Consider the following 18,168-nt stretch of genomic DNA (forward strand, 5'->3'; position numbering starts at 1 on the left):
AATAAACTGCAACCGAAATTAAAAAAATATATATATATATATATATATATATATACTGTGCATGTTTTTTTTTCCCCTCTGCTCTTTGGACAGGTCTGGTAAATATGTCTCTGATGCTATAGTACAGCACAAGTACCTCTGCAGTGCCAAGCAAATTCTGTGCCTCCACAATTATTCTGTGCCTCCACACTGGCACTGGCATTTTTTTCAAAATCTTTTATCTATTAAAGATAAATAAAAGTGTGTATTTTTTGTTTGTAATTAGATAAAATACTGCACAGAACACATACAAAATGTATATTGTACATGGCCAAAGAGTGCCATAATCTGCAAATGAGCGAGTTTGACCTCTGGTGTCAGATATGAGCGTTGTCTCCACTCTGCCAGTGACAACTTCAACAAAGGAAAATAAAAAGGTTATATTATTTAATATAGGCTAAATTTGGAATAGAATAATATTCTTACTATTTCTACCATATATTTTATGACATAAATAGTAAAAGTAGAGTGCTATTGTGCTATTTAAAATTCAGGCTGTTTTTTATTGGCTTTTACGAAGCTGAAATTTACTGACAGTGCAATGAACTATAATAACTGAGGCAGTACACAATAGCTGCGTTTACATGGACCCTTATAATCGGATTGACGGCTGAATCGGACTAAAAAAACTTAATGTAAACACCTTAATCGATCTGATTGAGCTCGATCCGATTGGAATTTCAATCGGATTGAAAGGGGTGGTTTATTCATTTTGTAATCCGATCGAGAGAACATGTAAACACTTGATCGGATTGAAAAACGAAACTGAAAGGACTGCGCATGCTGTGCAATGACGTTGAAATAGCGTAATGACGTTTTACGCACAGAACGAGCTGTTCTACCTGTTGAATAAAGTGTCATCTAAACGAGTGTCCCGTTATTCTAAAATTCTCATTTCACTCAACGTCTGTGAAGTGAAGCAGGACAACGTCCCAACAGTCCTTGTTTCAGACTCTCATCCACAGACGACATGAAGGTGTTTGAATAAACACAAAATACACGTGATCGCTGCCACGCGGTGAATCCGGCCAGTCGTGGAACAGTTGTGTCATCATCAGAGCTCGTGCAGCCGCGGAGAAGCTGCGCAGAATGAATCAGCCGGCTGCTCTCGAATCGCTCTTGCGGTACTTTGATGGCATACGTCACAGTCACGTGACGTCGGTGCTGTCTCAAGTCGGACACAATTTCGAACCGGCATGCACTGCTTCAAGTCAGCCGTCGATCGTTCTGTGCAGCGCTGTATGCAGTCGAACTAATAATATTGCCAGAAGGCATTGTAATGCAAAAGCACACCTCTTGGTTTGCAATTCAATTGATTACATATTACAAGACAAATATATTATAAATTACAAAATCCTTTTTTTAGTCTCTCTATAGGCTTACACACAAAATCCAAAGGAATGATTAGAGAAAACTAAACAAGCTGCATTAAATTACCAAAAGAATGTAACTCAAAAGGCCACCTACTAATTAAGGCAGTCCTTACCTATTCTATTATATTTTGAATTCTGGTCTAGGCCTACTTTCAGTTTTCTAAGCTGTGACATTGGGGATCAGCAGTATAGACAGGTTTACAAACTAGATGATGCTCTGCAAGTTGGTTGAGTCTGGAGAGGCTAAGCCGAGAGGAGGTCGGGGGCAATAAACAGAAAAAAACGTGACAGAAAGAGAGTGGACACAATAAAACCCCTCCTTTTTAACACTGATAGAGTTCAAGCATCGCTCTTCACCTCAGTCAGCAGAGGTGATGTAAGACAACCAGTGATGCTTTTCCCAAAGCATCATTACCCAACTATGGTCTCAAGTTCCGTTGTTACCTACATAGTTCAAAGATTTGGCGTTTCCCAAAACCATAGTTCCAATGAACATTTGAAAACAGCATTGTAAAGTTACGTGGTTGGCACTACAGCTCTCAAGCTGTGGTTAGAAGCATGGTTTTTTGATAAATGTCATGTGGACTTAATAGATCATGCTCTTGGGCACAATCAGCAAACTAACATTCAGTTCATTCTATTTCATTCTATTTAAATATATATCAATTTTAATCTATATATTTTAGCATGTCAACAATCAACTGCATTTTTAAAGAGTGGACATGTGCATAAAATGCGCAAGGGAACTCCGGAGTATGATGTATGTGGGAACCCGTGATGAATCAAACATCCAATAAAGCTAAATGACATGGAACAAAAACAGTGAAGTAGTCAGTAGGTGGCATGTTCATTACAGCAGCATCTCGGCGATATCGAATAGATTAATTAGCAGAAGTTATTACTCCTCCACCTGCTTGACGTCATTAACGACAGTCCTATATTGTTGAACCAATGTGGTTTAAATGACAGAGTTGTGACCATGTAGCCTACGTTACTAGGTCAGGTCAGATTCTGGGTCTTAGCACTAGTTTATGATAAACATTTTTTTGTAAGCTTTATATTCTAATCGCTGAACACATGCATAACACTTTTGTGTTATTTAGCCTGAGGGTGGTGCTCTAATGTTGATTGACAGCCTTTAAGTACACATGACACATGCATAGAATTGCCTTAATGTAGCACTTATTGCCTCTGAATGTTGTTTTCAAATATTACAAGTTGTGGAGGAATTCCAGTGAGGAAAAGAAAGTAATTTCTATTCTCAGAACAACATAAAACAAACAGAACAGTACTATATACAGGCTATTAACATTAACAAGCTATTAAACTAAAGGATTTATTTCAGGATTGAATCTGCCCCAATGGCTCTCAATTAGAGCAAGCTGCAGTTCCATTTTTCACCACAGATTTACATCGGAAAACTGTGGGGCACTTAAAATTTTAATATATCCTGATTCTGCGACTAAAAATAGTCTAGAAAATCTGACAAAATATTTGTTGCAGAATGCTGAACACATTTACCATATAGTAATGATTCAGCTTATATAGAGGTCTATGTTTTGGATTAATATTTTGGTCGGGCTCTGCCCCACCTGCCCATACAGACATTTATGGTAGCTGATCCCAGGGCTGCGTTTCTCAAAAGCATCATGAGCTAAGTTGGTGGGAATGGTTCTACGATCTACTTAGGCTTACAATGCTTTTGGGAAACGCAGGCCAGGGCCACTGTAATGCTGCTAATTGTGTGATGTGTGGCAATGGGTAATACAATTCACTCAATTGGCAGTTCATATGTACCATGAGTAGAAGTGAGGCGGGTTGAAGATTATTTTCTATTTAACTATTTAAAACTGTAACATCCACATGCTCTATGAGTGATTATTTTTTAAGTAGGCCAACATAAGAATGTCTTTGTTTTCTTTCTATCTTAGTCCTTTGCTATTGCTGGTCGCAATGGTATACGTGGAATACTGAGTGATTGCACAATCGATGGCATTTGCATCACGTGTGGCTCTTGAGTTCAGGGGACATTCACTTTTTTTCTCTCGTTCTCTACACAAGTGAAAGGTTGTTTATTCATGGTGTCATATGATGTCTTGTGGCCCTTTTGCGTCTTCCAGCAGAACAGAACAGTGACAGTTCTATCTGGCTGCTATCTGATCGACACACTGTCTTCAAGTCACATGAAGAGTGCACTAATATCCCACTCGTTCATTCACTTGTGTGTACAGTATGTGTCTGTAAGACAGGATGGCCACTAATCCTTATCTCCTCGCAGACATTGTTTATTTAACAGATTTACCTCACCATCTTAAATGAGCTGGACACCTTTCCACTGTGGATTAAATGTGAGATGTGAAAATGTCTCTATGGCAATTGTTTTAAAAGTGAACCCTAATTTTAATATGGGCTCAGAGGGGCGAGGACTTTCCAAAGCGTAGAGAAAACCTTATCTCAGCCATTAAGTGGGCATCATTGTGCTGGCGAGAGATTAGAATCAGTCAATTCAGATGCACACTCAATTCCTGTGAACAGGTTACTCCTCATTCTCTAAAGAAACCTGTCTTGATCTACCTACCTTATTTTTTATTTTTCATTTTTTATTCTTAGTCTTTCTTTCCATCTTGGCCAAAACAGGCCAAATCCTGGAACACAATACAGAATGCAAGACTGTATTTTCTCAGAAAAAAACTGAACATCAAATAGATTATTAGGTACAGTAACTAACATAGATTACGTAATATCAATTTTAATTAAATTATATTTATTTGACATTGCACACCTAAAACAGAGAATTTAAGAAAGAAATCTAAAATCAAATGAATTAAAATTAAATAATTTAAATCATTTTAAAGCTTTTTTTGGGGGGTTAAAAATTATCCAAAATACATATTTGAGAAAATACATAGCCAGCCAGTTTTCAAAACTATCTGCTTGCCTTAGCTCGATTCAAAGCGGTAAGCTTGTAATAATGTTTTTAATTCCAGTGGTACTGGTGGATTTCCGCGGGAGATTCGAGCATGTCTTTGCGTCATCATTACGTCACATCTGTACACATAAAGGAGGAGTCTCGGCTAGTAGGCTATATTGCGAGTGAGGATGTTGGAGGTGGAGATTTATAGCCTTTTCTCACTGCACTTATCAATTTGATGGCGGATCCAGAAAGGTTCAAACGACAATCACCAGTGACAACAGATTCACCCGTTGTAAAATGCAAAAGACTTCGTTCGGACTTCGGAGTGGCTACAGAAAAAAAGAGACTACAAACGGCCCATGCGAAAACAAGGATACATATCGGAAGGACATTACATGTAGTCACGCAATGCTGACGTTGTTAACATTAACAATTTGAGAACAAAGTATAATTTGCACGGTTTTGCGTGATATGATAAGCGATTTTTAGATTTAATCAGCGCGATTTACTGCAATGTCAGAACCAGAACAAAGGTGGATGTTTCTTACTTGTTCAGATGACATTTTCTGGTTAAAATTATTATGTTGGTCATACTTCCAAAAAGAATAATCTGTGATTCTGAATGACAGTATCCACACCGGCGCGGTGACTGACAGCCTCACACTCTCCTCAAACATTGTGTTCATCCGCGCTGTGTCGTGTCGAAGTACAACTTACGTAAAGTTGATAATTCCGCAAATGACTGCAATTGCAGATTTCGAACAGAGATGGCGACAAAGAGCCACAAACTGCGGACTGCAGCTTTAAATAATAATAATGATAAAAAAAACAGTAAATAAAATACAGCACCATAAAAATCATTACATTTACATTTATGCATTTGACAGGTGCATTTTTTACTATCTTGTGTGACTTCAAGATTCAAGCTATACATTTTATCAGTTCATGCATTCCCTGGGTATCAAACCTATGACCTTGATTTTGCTAGTACCATCCTCTACAGGAACAAAAATCATCATGTCACCTCATGAATAATTAATTAGGGTTTACTTTGCCATTCACTTGTCAGATAACGATTTTTTTCTCTCTGTTGTTTACCAGCCTTCCCTCAGCGCAGGCAAAGTTTATTATCGATGTCAAGTCATTTGCAAAAAGACATTATGTCCACTTTTCACCACTTCTTAGTTCCTTAAAAACCATATGGAGGACCCTTGAGAAATAAAGACACCTTTTATGACATCTGCAAAAATGTCACAGACCCCAACACAAAAACTGACATGGGTCGCTAAGGAAAAGTCAATGCCCTCTGTGCTGCCGCAGTGCCACAGCCCCAGGACTCCCAGCATGCTCTCTTCTCTTTTACTCTAATGAGTTGCAACACAGATAATGTGGCTGATGATCTTTCATTGATTTGGCTATCACTTGCTTGTCTGGTAATTGATCCGTAGCTGAGCCTCTAGTTAATTATATCAGCTTCGACATGGCCCTTGTCTTGGGGGAATTTGAAGTCTTGCAGAATAATAGTTTTAATAAAGGAGTCCATTACTGTGGCTCTCTGCTTTACTTGACTACCAGTGCTGCTGCCGATGACAGGATCTGAGCTCACCCTTACCCCCGAGAGGGAGAATGAGGACAGGACCAACTGAAAGAAAAGGACAGCACGCAAAAAGGGAAAGGGATATTGTCAGAGTCCTCTCAAACCTCTCACAAATAACAACTATTAATAGGGAGGTCAGAAGCTGATCTGCCAGCTTGACTTGAAACACTCGGTTGCACTTGGAAAATCAAGAGACCAGCACATTCAAGAGAGAAAGAGAACTGAAGAGGGGAAGAGAATTTGAGATGTGACCATAGAGACTAAATAAAGAAACAATTTCCTTGGAATTTAGAGTTATTGAAAATATAAATAGTAGAATGTTTTTTTTTTACATGCTTTTAAAAGGCATTCTTAATACACTTTAATGCATGTGTTGTTTTCAGAAACAACAATTCATGGCAATTTAGAACTAAGCAAGAAAATGTCTATGAGAACAGATGAAATGGAGGGGACAAGTGTGTGACAATGGGCTCTAAGCATCTCTCATTAGTGTCCATTTGCTTGTAAAGATGTACGGTCTTTACGTCTTTGGTTACTGCGGAGGCACTCTTCGCTTGAGAGAGAGAGAAAGAGAGAGAGAGAGAAAGAGAGAGGAGGTGAGGAAAAGAAACAAAACAGCATATTAAGTTCTCATTGCAGCTGCCACCATTCCTCTTGCCTTTTTTATTCAATCTAAAAGAAGAAGAAGACGACGACACGATTTGATCAGACAAAATGCTGTGCAGATTACTCAGGTAAAGGTTAGCCAGAGCTGTCATTAGTGCTGTACAGAGGCTTTTAACGGACAGTAACAGCTGTCTCCTTTAAATTGCCACAAAATTTCAAGTGGCTTTCTACATACGAGAAGCCATTTAAAGTAGCGAAAGGGAGAAAAGTTAATTCCCTTTCTTTCTGTCTCATAGAAGGGAGATCACGGTGACATCTTCTTCAGACATACTCGCATTGTCAAAGACTATAATTTTAACAGCTGACGTCAGGAGAAGTGCTGGAGGAAAAAAGTATGAGAGGAAAAACACGCAATAATAACAAAAAATAGCTTCATTACACAACACATTTCTCATATAAAATGTTTTGGCATGTACAATGAGGAAGAGATGCCGCCACTTATTGTAAGTGCATATGTTAGGGCTTTCTTTCTCTTCCCCACCTTTGTGAGACTGTCTGCTGCGGGGACCAATTTGGCAAAAATGGAGCCTCTTCCTCATTTTTTTCTTAATTAAAATCTGAAAGCATCCACTCGAGGTTTCCGTGCATGTGTGTGTGTGTTTGTGAGTGGGAGAGTATGTATGATTATGTGCTCTGCCGCACTACTCCACAAGACGGTGTGTGTGTGCGCGCATTCACAGGGGGAGTTGGGGGGGGGGGGCGTGGAATGATTGCATAGAACCATTAGCTAGAGCTGTTTAATACTAGGGGAGAGAAAAACAGACAAAGGAATCAGACTTTGTAATAAAAATCAAGTGGTTGTGTGACCACCTTAAAATACCTGGCTCTAGTGTAGTTTTAGTGACACATTCTGCTTTAAATCCAGCTGGTGTGAAAGTAGACGTGGAGACACAATTCATAAGTGATGCAATTTAAATACTTATTTATACATTTATTTATTTTTTAAATGTTTTTTAAAAACTATATTTTTTTACATATTGAGTGTTTACTGGCTGTCAAGAGTAAAAACGAAATAAAGAAAAATAAAATAAAGTGCAATTGGAAGGCTGAGAAACGTCTTTTCGTTTAGCATTGAGGTTATTATAGAAGTTGGAGCTTGTCCAATTGTATTGACAAATGCATTATTTGCTTGGAATAGTTGTGTGAATGGGCCAGTTCTGTGTGTGTGTGTGTGCGGTGTGTGTGTGTGTGTGTGTGCGTGTGCGTGTGTGAGAGTGCATGTATTAGAGAGTGGCTCAATCCCACTGAGGTCTGGAGTGAAGAAGCATCAGGCATGGAGAGCTGGTAATAAGACAGGGACAACCCTTTCCCCTCCTGCTCTCTCTCTCTCTCTCCTCTCAGTGGGAAAGCAGATCAGTGGAGGAGAGAGAGAGAGCCGTGTCATTGAGTGCCAGCAAGAAGAGAGGAGCAGTTAACTCAGACGTGCTGCGGCCCGACACACACATGCTCTACCTCACAACAACACACATGTACTCACGGCTGCACGCACATGCACACTGACACAGCTCTAGCTGGAGTTAGTCTGGAAACAGAGGACAGGCATCTCTGAAGGCGAGAAGGGGGCCTGAAGAAAGAAAGACAGGGAAGGAGAAAGAGAGAGAGAGGAGGGGCTGCTTTGCAACTGACACACTCCAACACCTGATCTCCACACAGCTGGAAGGAAAACCACGCTGGACACGCTGGTGAGAAAGGGCACCTTTTGGGGAGAAGGGAGGGACGATTTGTCTTCGGCTCTTGGAAAAATAGTTTTAAAGTCCTTTTGGTTTTATTTTTGAATGAAACTTTTTAAGAGAACTATTTGCAGTGATAAAATAGTTGGTTTTGATTACAAGAGCATAGACGTGGAAAGAGTGAAAGTGTATTTTTAGTGCAAAATATAAGTGGTGTTTTTGTGCATGTAGAGGTGTGCGAGGGGTTCAAAGGGCAGGGTACGGGTGACTGAGTTTGCTCTACGATTGATTTCTGTTTGGAATGTGTGTATGTGTATATATGTCCGTGTATGTTTGGAGGACAGCCCATACACAGCCCATACACAACTCTCCTTCACCATCTCCTCCTCCATTTTTCTGCCATCCCCCTTTTTTTCTCTCCTTCCTTCACTTCACTTCAATTCACACCCCCATCCCTCTCTTCCTCCCTCCTTACTTCCGACACTCCGCTCATCCTGCCCTCTACCACCACATGCCCCAGAGGAAATATGCATTGTGCAGCCCTGCTCCTGAATTAACTCAACACACTCTTCCTGCTACTGGCAGGCAAGACCCTCCACTTTCACCCCTCTCTCAAGAGAAGATAGCAAAGAGAGTGAGAGAGAGAGAGAAAACGAAAAGAAAGAAAGAAAGAGAAAAAGAAAGCAAGAATAGGACAGAAGAGAAAAAAGAACAGAGCAGTCACCCTTTGCCTTTTTGAACCTCCACCTTCTCTTACTTTTCTCTCCGGCTCCCCGTCCACCCCCCTTCCCCCTCTTCTCTGCCGGCAGTCTGAGGAGACAGAGTTGGATGTGAGAGGCGGTGTGGTGTGGAGAGAACAAGATCGAGAGAGGGCACGCGAGTCCACGGCCAGAGCCAGCAGCAGGAGCAGCAGCAGCGGTGCAGGGGGAGGAGGAGGAGAAGGAGAAAGCTCCATGCAGTTCAGCACCAGACCGGCCAGCGCCGAGCCGGGCTTCATGGGGACATGGACACAGCAGAGCACTGACAGCAACCTCCTTTTCAGAATGTCCCAGCAGGTCAGTGGGATGCTGTCCCTCTCGCTCAGTGTGACACTGTGTCTGCTTCATCTCTGTGCAGCTGTTAAGTGTGTGTTTGAGCGTGAGCATGATTTTTATTAGATTTTTTTAGCGTATGAATGTGAATGTAAAAAATGTTTTGGTTGGTGTCAGTTATTTTAATGCTTGCTACTGTGTAAGCTATGTTTTGCTTAACTTCTTTGAGTGGTTTAGTGGCTGGTGCCCGTTGTCACAAATTGCAGCCTTCGTTTTAAAGTTTCTGAGTGTTGAAGAGAAATTAGTTTTATTAATTGCATTAGTGAATAATATTCGTCCGGTCAGTCTGGACTGGGAGGTTTTGTTTTGGTGACCCTTTGTAGATCAGGCTGTGGCACACATAATTGACTTCATCTGTTTGTTTCTGGAGTTCTTAACATCATCAACTTGTAAAAGTACTTCCGATTTCCCTAGCTATATGTAAAATCTACAGCTCTTTAACATTGTGTAGTTATTTTAAAGTTCCTGGGCTGAATGCTTTTATCAGGACAGAATGTTTATGGGGGGGGGGGGGGGGGGGGGGGGGTCGGAGTCTGTGGAGGGAGAGATGGTGAGCAGAACATTAATCATCAGGGCTGGTTTCTCTGTGCCATGCACACACTGATACAATCGCAGGCCCCTGGACTCCCTTTGGCCAACAATGGGGGTCCATCCACATATCTTTCCAGATTCCTCACGAACTTTTTTTCTTTCATTTTCATACTCGATAAGCTCTCTTTATTTGCAACGCTGAGATGCGTATGAACACCGTAAAAAAAATATGAATGACCAATTTGTATTTATTTGAAATTATATATTTATTTTTTTCGTTTAGTTTAAACTATATTTCTCTAAATAATTATATGTTATTTATTATTGAAAGGCTAATACATTTTGTCTGCGCGGTTCTAGATGACTTAGAAATTTTGAATCTGAGTGAGAATAAAGATTTGAATGGTAGCCTATTCTGACGCGCGTTTAGCTGTTTGGCGCATCGGAGCTCCGCCGCAGGTGGATTCAGTCCTGCGCTTCAATCATTCACGAAAACACTATGAAACATGGAAGGGTTCTTATGGCAAGTTGAAGGACATTCTGAATGGACCGTACGCGTTTAATAACTATGTAAAATTCTCTAAATAAAGTGATTTGCATTCTTGTATTATGACGCGCCTTTGAACGTTTGTTATAAAAACGTGTTTAAACCGTTTATCCTTGACATAAAATATGAGTGACATAAGTCAAATGCAGTTTGTTTGAATTCGACTCTAAATCACTCAATAATCGTTGGATATAATTATTTTATTAAGAGAGTGTCTTATGTAATGGACATTAGGCTAATGAGAGTGTAATCTGGCTGCTATCAGTTATTTTGTCAGGACAACATTGTCTCAGCTATTCAGATGCAATTGTGCTACTTAAACAAATATCATAATGCAAATGTTGTCCATCCGATCCTTTTTGAGTTATAATCTCAAAGAAAGATTTTTAGATAAATGTCAAATAATATCATAATCCTGTTCATAATCAATAATAAAATATGATGCTGCTCTCACAGATGGCAAGAAACTAGTTTGCCACTGATATTTTTTATGTTCTTTCCTTTAAAATGCATTGCGAATGAAATACATTTTTCCCCTCAAATATGTATTTTTACAAATGTTTTTTTTTTTTTTCAAATGTATTTTTCTAAAGAGCGGCTGCAAGCCTTTTAGAGCGTATAATTTAACACACATTTCTGCGTCCTAAATTAATTTCAGCTTTTTATGTAGGCTACTGTTAACAAGAATATCACGACATCTTAATCATCAATTAATATCCGATCCGATTTTTTTTTTAATTAAAGGTAGCCTACACTTGTGCATTTCCACAAATGACAAATGATAGGCTACTGACTGCTGACCACGTGCAATGGTCGATATTAATATCAAACCCACAGAAGCAAATATTCTGGATCCTGGATCCCTGTGCTAGGGTTTATTTTATGCAGTAGCCTATATTTGTTAATGTGGGTTTGGTTATTAATGGGTTCTAATTGCTCAATCTTGACTAATCGGCTGCACTACGAACGAACACTTAAAGGTTCTTCATTTGATGTGATTCTTTTGTCACGCGTTGCTGAAACAGGGCTGTGATCAGTTCACATCGCAAACCTTTTTCAGGTGCTGAATCTGATCTTTTCTCCCGTGGAAACTCTGAGAGGCTGTGGTGCAGGCGAACTTCATCACTCTCTCTGAGGCTTCTCAGCATCCTCTCATGTCTGAACCACTTGTCCCCCCCATACCCCCACCCCCGTTATATACTCCATAAATGCCTTTTTTTTTTAAATACATATAAATGTAACATTACTTTATATTGTAGATAATTTTGCATAAAAACCATCTAATGTTCGATTAGGCCTAAAGAACGTAAAATAAAACTGCAACGGCAAATACATTATTGTTATTATTGATGTTCTATTCTTTATTATTATTATTATTAATAATAATAATAATAATAATAATAATAACAATATAATAATAATTTGAAAACGAATGACACTGAAAATTACAGATTTTCCGCAAAACGATTAGCTGAAATCTCCAGTCTTGTTTGCAAATTAATTTCATCGCCACACCAAAACGTAAAAAAGGCTACTGCAATATAATTTCTTTAATTTTAAATAAGGAATATTACATTTTGAAATTTTTAGACCTTGACTGAAAGATGTAAAAACTAAAAATCTTCCGGTTGCGGGTGCGACACGACTGTTAAACAGAAACTTATAGTGAAAGTAATTAGAAACATATTAAAGGAAAAACAGCCTTTAAAAAAAGATGACCGATTGTGTTCGATTCGTCCGATTAGGCTATACAGTTGCTTTAATTTAATTGAGTAGCCTAACTATTGTAAATGTTAAATAACATTTATATTGTATGATCTCATGTATTTTGAGATCTGAAAACTGAACACAGTTAGGAATACATCCTACAATAATAATGAGTTGAATGCGGTTTATGGAGGCTCTTATTTATTTATTTATTTATTAAACATCTTCTCTAATGTAACAAATAAACAATTAAAAAAGACCCCTTTCCGACCCTGGCAAATGAACGACATTTATTACATTTTTTTATATATTTTTATTTTATATTGATTGATTTGAAGCTCAGTTCATTTTGCGATCTTCTGTAGCCTACTGATCATGTGTTTGTTCCATCTTTCTTTCTTTCTTTCTTTCTTTCTTTCTTTCTTTCTTTCTTTCTTTCTTTCTTTCTTTCTTTCTTTCTTTCTTTTTTTTGGGATCAGGTGTATGTGTGCGTGCATGTACAGGAGCGTGTGTACATGTGATTATAGTGAAGTGTCTGTTTTCCTTTTTTCCCTCTCTGTGCTGCATGTGTGTGTGGGTGCGAGATGAAACGACTCTTGGCTGGCCTTGGTTGAGAGAAAGAGAAGGGTGGAGTGGAGAAGAGGAGAGTGAAAGAGGATATGTGGTTAGGGAGACACCCACCATCTTTTCTCGGCAGATAGAGCAGAGCCCAGGGCAGTGCCAACACGATCGGTGCAGCTAGTGCTGACTAAGATGGAGCAGTCACAGGAAGCGTGACTGTTTCAACCTTTGGTGACAGGAAGATGCCTGTTTGCAGGGTCATTGTCAAAACCAAGGCAAGTTGAACATATACAATATGTTGGAAAATAAATAAATAGGGAGTTTTATTGTGTAAAACAGCAACTAAAGGGGGAGTTTAATTTCAAAGACCATCTTTGGAGTCAGCACACCGAGTTATTGCGCCACTGTACAGAAAAGAGCCTGCTGGTTCAGGGGTCTTTGTGCTGAACGGATCTGGCTCCTCTAACTACTGACCCTGTTAAGTAATGGACTCAGTTGAGGGGAGTAATCTCACCTGGCTCAGGGATGCTTTCTTTCCTAATTCCTCTCGCTTTCCCCGACAGACTGCCTCTTAATGTTTTCAAGGAGAAACTGGAATGTGGAGGAAGCAGAGAGGGTGGGGAGAGGATCAGAGAGAAAGTGGTAAACTTTTTCTCTGTTTTTGTTGTAAAGCGAGAGTGCTTGCTTGCGTGTTTTATTGTGGAAGTCAAGAGTTACAAAAAGGTGCATGTAGAGGTGATGAGCAGATGAGAGAGAAAAGGCCGACTGTATACGAGAGTTCTGTACTCTTTGAGTGTGTGTGAATGTGTGTTTGTCATGCCTGTACACAAGCGATACATGCCAGTTATTGTGCTGCCTACACCTCTGCCTACATCCCTACTGTCAATGCGAGTTGTTGTAACTATTATTTTTTCTACCCTGAAAAAAAAAGATATTCAGTATTTCTCATTCCATTTAAGTGATTATATAATTAGTGTATTAATCAATATTCTACAGTTATGGCTTTTAATAAACATGTTGTTTATAGCGGTTTCTGTGTTAAATTAGTTTTAATATTCATGATTTAATTCCCTAAATTTCACTGTTTACAAAGCAATGTTAGAATATTAAACTAAAATGCTCATGAGAAATATCACTACACTCTGTTATTGTTTTCAACATTCTTTGAAAAAAAAAAGATTTCTTAAATTTAGATATTTTACCAGCTTAAACCCAAATTTTAGTTCTCTTAAAATGTATTTATCCTCAAAATGCTGTTTATTATTATTTATTTTTGATTTTTTGATTTTGTTAATCTTAAATATTTAAAAGCAAAGAGAGGAAGCACAAGATGAAGAGAGAGAGCTAGTGAAAGTGTGGGACATAAGTGGGTTGTTTTTGGGGAATGGGGAAGTGGTCCCTCGTGAGTAGAGAAATTCACTCTTCAGTGATACTGGCTTGCAGCCAGTTTGGAGGCAGATTCATCAGCACTTCACAACGGGGACAAGCCCCCACCAACCCCCACCCCCTAGTCCCACACTGAAAAGCACACAAATCGATCCAGTTAAGATTTTCATTCAGCCTCACTAAAGATTTGGTTGCTATCTTTCCTTTATTCTCTGGAGCGATGAGTGGATATGAGTAGGTGTTTGAGATCTGTGTGTTCCTTGGGCTATGATCAATAGCTGACACTGGGCACATCACTCACATGCTCGTGCAGTGCCTCTTCTCTGCTCTCTGTCTGTCCTCAGGGGCGACACGGCCACTCACATGTTCATTCTGGAATATATTTCTGGAGTGTCAGAAAACGGAGCAATACTGTCTCCAGCGTTGCACAGGAGAAGAGAGGTGATGTTGCGCTCTCTGTGGCGACACAGATGGGGTCAATCCCATGGACATAGACACGATAAAAATGTGAGACCATCTGCTCTGCTCTTATCAGGACGATGAGCGTTGAAAGGTAGTCATGCTTTCCCGTGGGTAAATGCAGATTAAATTGTTGACTTGGCTATAAGACACTACAAAAACTATTGAATACTTGTATTACAAGAATTCATAATTATTTAAAATAGTGACACATTTTGTTGCAGCGATTTCCTCTTTTACATAAGCAGAATTCATATGTGAGGTTGTGAATGTAAAACAACTTGTTAACCTCTTAACTGAGGGATTGTAATGAAGCAGACATCTATATTAGCTTCATTTTATATAGAAACAAGTTCACTTGGTTGTCTGTCTAATGATATAGTACACTATAAAAAGTGTTAATATGCAATTGTTCCCTTAAAGAGCTATTGCTAACTGATTTAACCCATACACATATTTTTGTGGGTATAAATTAATGTATTTAGGTTGATTCGGTGGTATTAAATAATATATTTGACCAATATAATTAACCAGTTAATTTAGATGTTACCATTTTGTTCAGTGTATTTTTGGTCCTTGTCAAGCTAGTCAATGCTCTGAAAAGTTTTTCTTTTTTTAGACCCCTTTTTTTCTGAACAGAAGGGAAGTCCTGGTTAAAAGGGAAACTGCTGTTTCAATAGTCTTAGAGTCAGGATGTCACCACCCCCGGCGTGGCGGTAATGAGGGGACATTACCATCATTCTGCGTCTTGTTAGTTCCCCGAGCGCCTGACACAATCAGAATGCACCAGCTGCCCTTCAGACCTCAGAGATCTGGGAGAAAGAGAGAGAGAGGCCTCTCAGACCTCAGCTAGAGACAGAGAGATCTGATAGGCGAGACCTGGGTGACAGTGTTCCCAGAGATGAGACATGCACTACCTCCACGGAAAAATAAAATTAGCCTCTCAGAAATTTGCAAAAACATATGTATAAGAGAAAATAAAATGCTACACAAAACTTGGAGCTACATTTGTTGTGAATGTATGTAAATGTAAAATGTTGCTGTAGATTTTTTTTTTTTACACACCTATTCAACAGAACACAGTGGCGTAACGAGCCAACACCGGGCCCTTATGCAGGATTATCAAGGCGGGCCCCCTACTACAACAGTAACGTGATGACGCAATGTCCACGAGTAGGCTTTTGCATGCAATACGCAAGGAACTGTTTACACCTGGCCACTTCATGCTTTTTCTGTGATCGTATAGCTATCCGATCGTGAAAAGACCAGGTGTAAATTCCCTTCGAAACGCATTCGAGACGGATTTGAATCCGGTCGCTCAAACCACTTCAGGAGGTGGTCTGGGCCGCATTCCAGACGACACTGGACAAGTGTAAATGCATTTGGTTGTTGAAACCACATATGTCAATTTTACTCCTCTAAAAATGCTAAAAAAATAAACGTGTGAGAGCGTGTTATAATAGGCTATATGTCATAGTCAGATATGACGACGCTTCTGCAACAACACGCATCACCGCAGATGAGCATCTATCAAGCCAACGCACAAACTATCGCAAATCAAAGTGAAAGTAAGTCGCAGACGCTTGCTTAACACACAATCATCTTCATTAAAAGTAAAGAAACGAAATGATCTTACCAGTACTGTTGCCGCTCTCTCTAATTAAGGTCTTCGATTTAGAAATTTTAGCTGATGATCAATAAAATGCAGCTTATCTGTTGCTTTCGGTGACGTGAACTCTATTAAATCTGCATATAGCGCGGAAATTGAAGATCGGATTTATATCTGTTTTGCAAAAACACATTTATGTGACCAGCTGTAAATGGAATCGTTTTGATAAATCAGTAGCTATCCGATCTGAGAAAACGCATGAAGTGGCGCGCGCGTGTAACGTTAAACAGCCGACCCGGGGATTCCCCAGTCCCAGCTCAAAACAAATTACACCAAAATCCATGATTGTTCGTTTCACACATGTATTTAATGATCTGTAAAATATGTTGTTGTCATTATTTATTTAAAACAAAATCGTGATAAAGTAAAATGAGATCAAACTAAAAGTAGTAATATGCGATAGGGGGCCCCGGCTGTCAATCAATATCTTCCAGTCAAGCGGGCCCCTGATTGGTCCGGGCCCGTAAGCAACCGCGTACCCTGCTTACCGATAGTTACGCCACTGACAGAACACATAAAGACCTGTGGCAAAATTCTAAGAATGACGCAATTTTTTTTTTCTTTGTACAATTTAGAATATGCAGAAATGTTCATAAGTCTTAAGACTTGACCTCAGTTCCTAAATTATTTAAGAGAGTGGAGAGGTATCATAACCTAGGAGTTTAAAGATGGCTGCGTTATGAACACAGAGGCGGAGACCACACGCTTTAAAAAAAGAAAGAATATATTGGCATTATATGATGACAGAATCATTTTTTTATGGATTGGGGGGATGTACTGTACAGCAGTTTTTTTTATGAATACATTAAAACTCATAAAAAGATTCTAAGATTTTTTTTTAGTCGTATAACGCTATAAAGACCTATGCAATTTTCTACATAAATCAAAAATTGGAATCAGAGATTTAGCTTGATCTTGATTTTACTGCTCATACTGCATTTCTCAGTACTGAATAAGAAAACAGATCAACAGAGACAATATTCAGATTTCCTTCTAACCTTAGTACTGCCGCCGGTGCAGTCTGTGCCTGAAAGCCTTTGTCCCGGAATGCCGGTAAGAGGTTCCATTATGATTTGCTCTAACAAGAGTCAGTTAGAATCACTGGAGTCAGTTATCAAGTCCTCTGAGACCTTCACTGGTGCGGAGTTATGCCACGTCCAATCCAGAAAACACCTGCCCTTCCGTAAAGGTCATTCAAATCAGACAGTCAGACCCCAAAGCCTGCTGAGTGTTTTCACTTTACCGCTGGGCTTCAACTTTAACTCTGGGACGCTGCAGTCAGTCTCACATTTCAACTTTACACCACCTGAGATCCTGAAAAATTATGCTCTTCATGCTCTCACATGATTTTATTATCACTTTTAACACATTTAATAGGTGTGAGAACCTTGTGGTGATTTAAATCCAATCAAATGTCAGCACCCCTAGTGATTGATTATGTCGCAAATACTCATTTCTTGTCTGTACAGAAATTAACTCAGTGTGTTTAAAGATATGTAAATCATTTTGGCAAATTTATGCAGAAATCCAGGTCAATTCAAAGGTTTCAAATAACCTCCGATATTATTCAGGCAAAATTTTATGAAAACTAAAATAGGCAAACCTGTTACACAACTGTTTTGGGATAATGAACAAGTAAGGCTACAATATTTGGAAAAACTCTGCATATTGATGACAATGTAATGGGAACATGGGCCATGAAATGAGGGCATGACTTCTGTTTCTTTGCTTCCTGTTTTCTTTTTTTTTCTTCTTCTTCTTCTTTGCTGGATTGTTGCCAATGCCACTGGCACATTCAGAGGCCGCTATTTTTAAGCTGTTAGTCTACCTCATCTTAAACAGCTAAGAGGGCAATTTCTACCATCAACAATACACAGACAAGAAAATCACACTCCCCTTTTGCAGGAAAGAGTCTCTCATTTTCAATTTTGCTGTGTGGTTTGACTGTGTCACCATAA

General features: G+C 39.2%; 1 protein-coding gene across 1 annotated transcript in view; it reads left to right on the plus strand.

Moving 5' to 3' along the window:
• The window catches only part of LOC130099449 (zinc finger protein basonuclin-2-like), a 188,822-nt gene that overhangs the window by 97,189 nt on the left and 73,465 nt on the right, over positions 1 to 18,168 (plus strand). Inside the window, exon 2 of the mRNA XM_056265155.1 lies at positions 9,069 to 9,314. Coding sequence (XP_056121130.1) covers positions 9,069 to 9,314 — 246 coding nt within the window. The remainder of the gene's footprint in view (positions 1 to 9,068; positions 9,315 to 18,168) is intronic.

The sequence above is a fragment of the Rhinichthys klamathensis genome, unplaced genomic scaffold (assembly GCF_029890125.1).
Source record: "Rhinichthys klamathensis goyatoka isolate OS25496 unplaced genomic scaffold, OSU_Roscu_1.1 h1tg000229l_1, whole genome shotgun sequence".
NCBI lineage: Eukaryota > Metazoa > Chordata > Actinopteri > Cypriniformes > Leuciscidae > Rhinichthys > Rhinichthys klamathensis.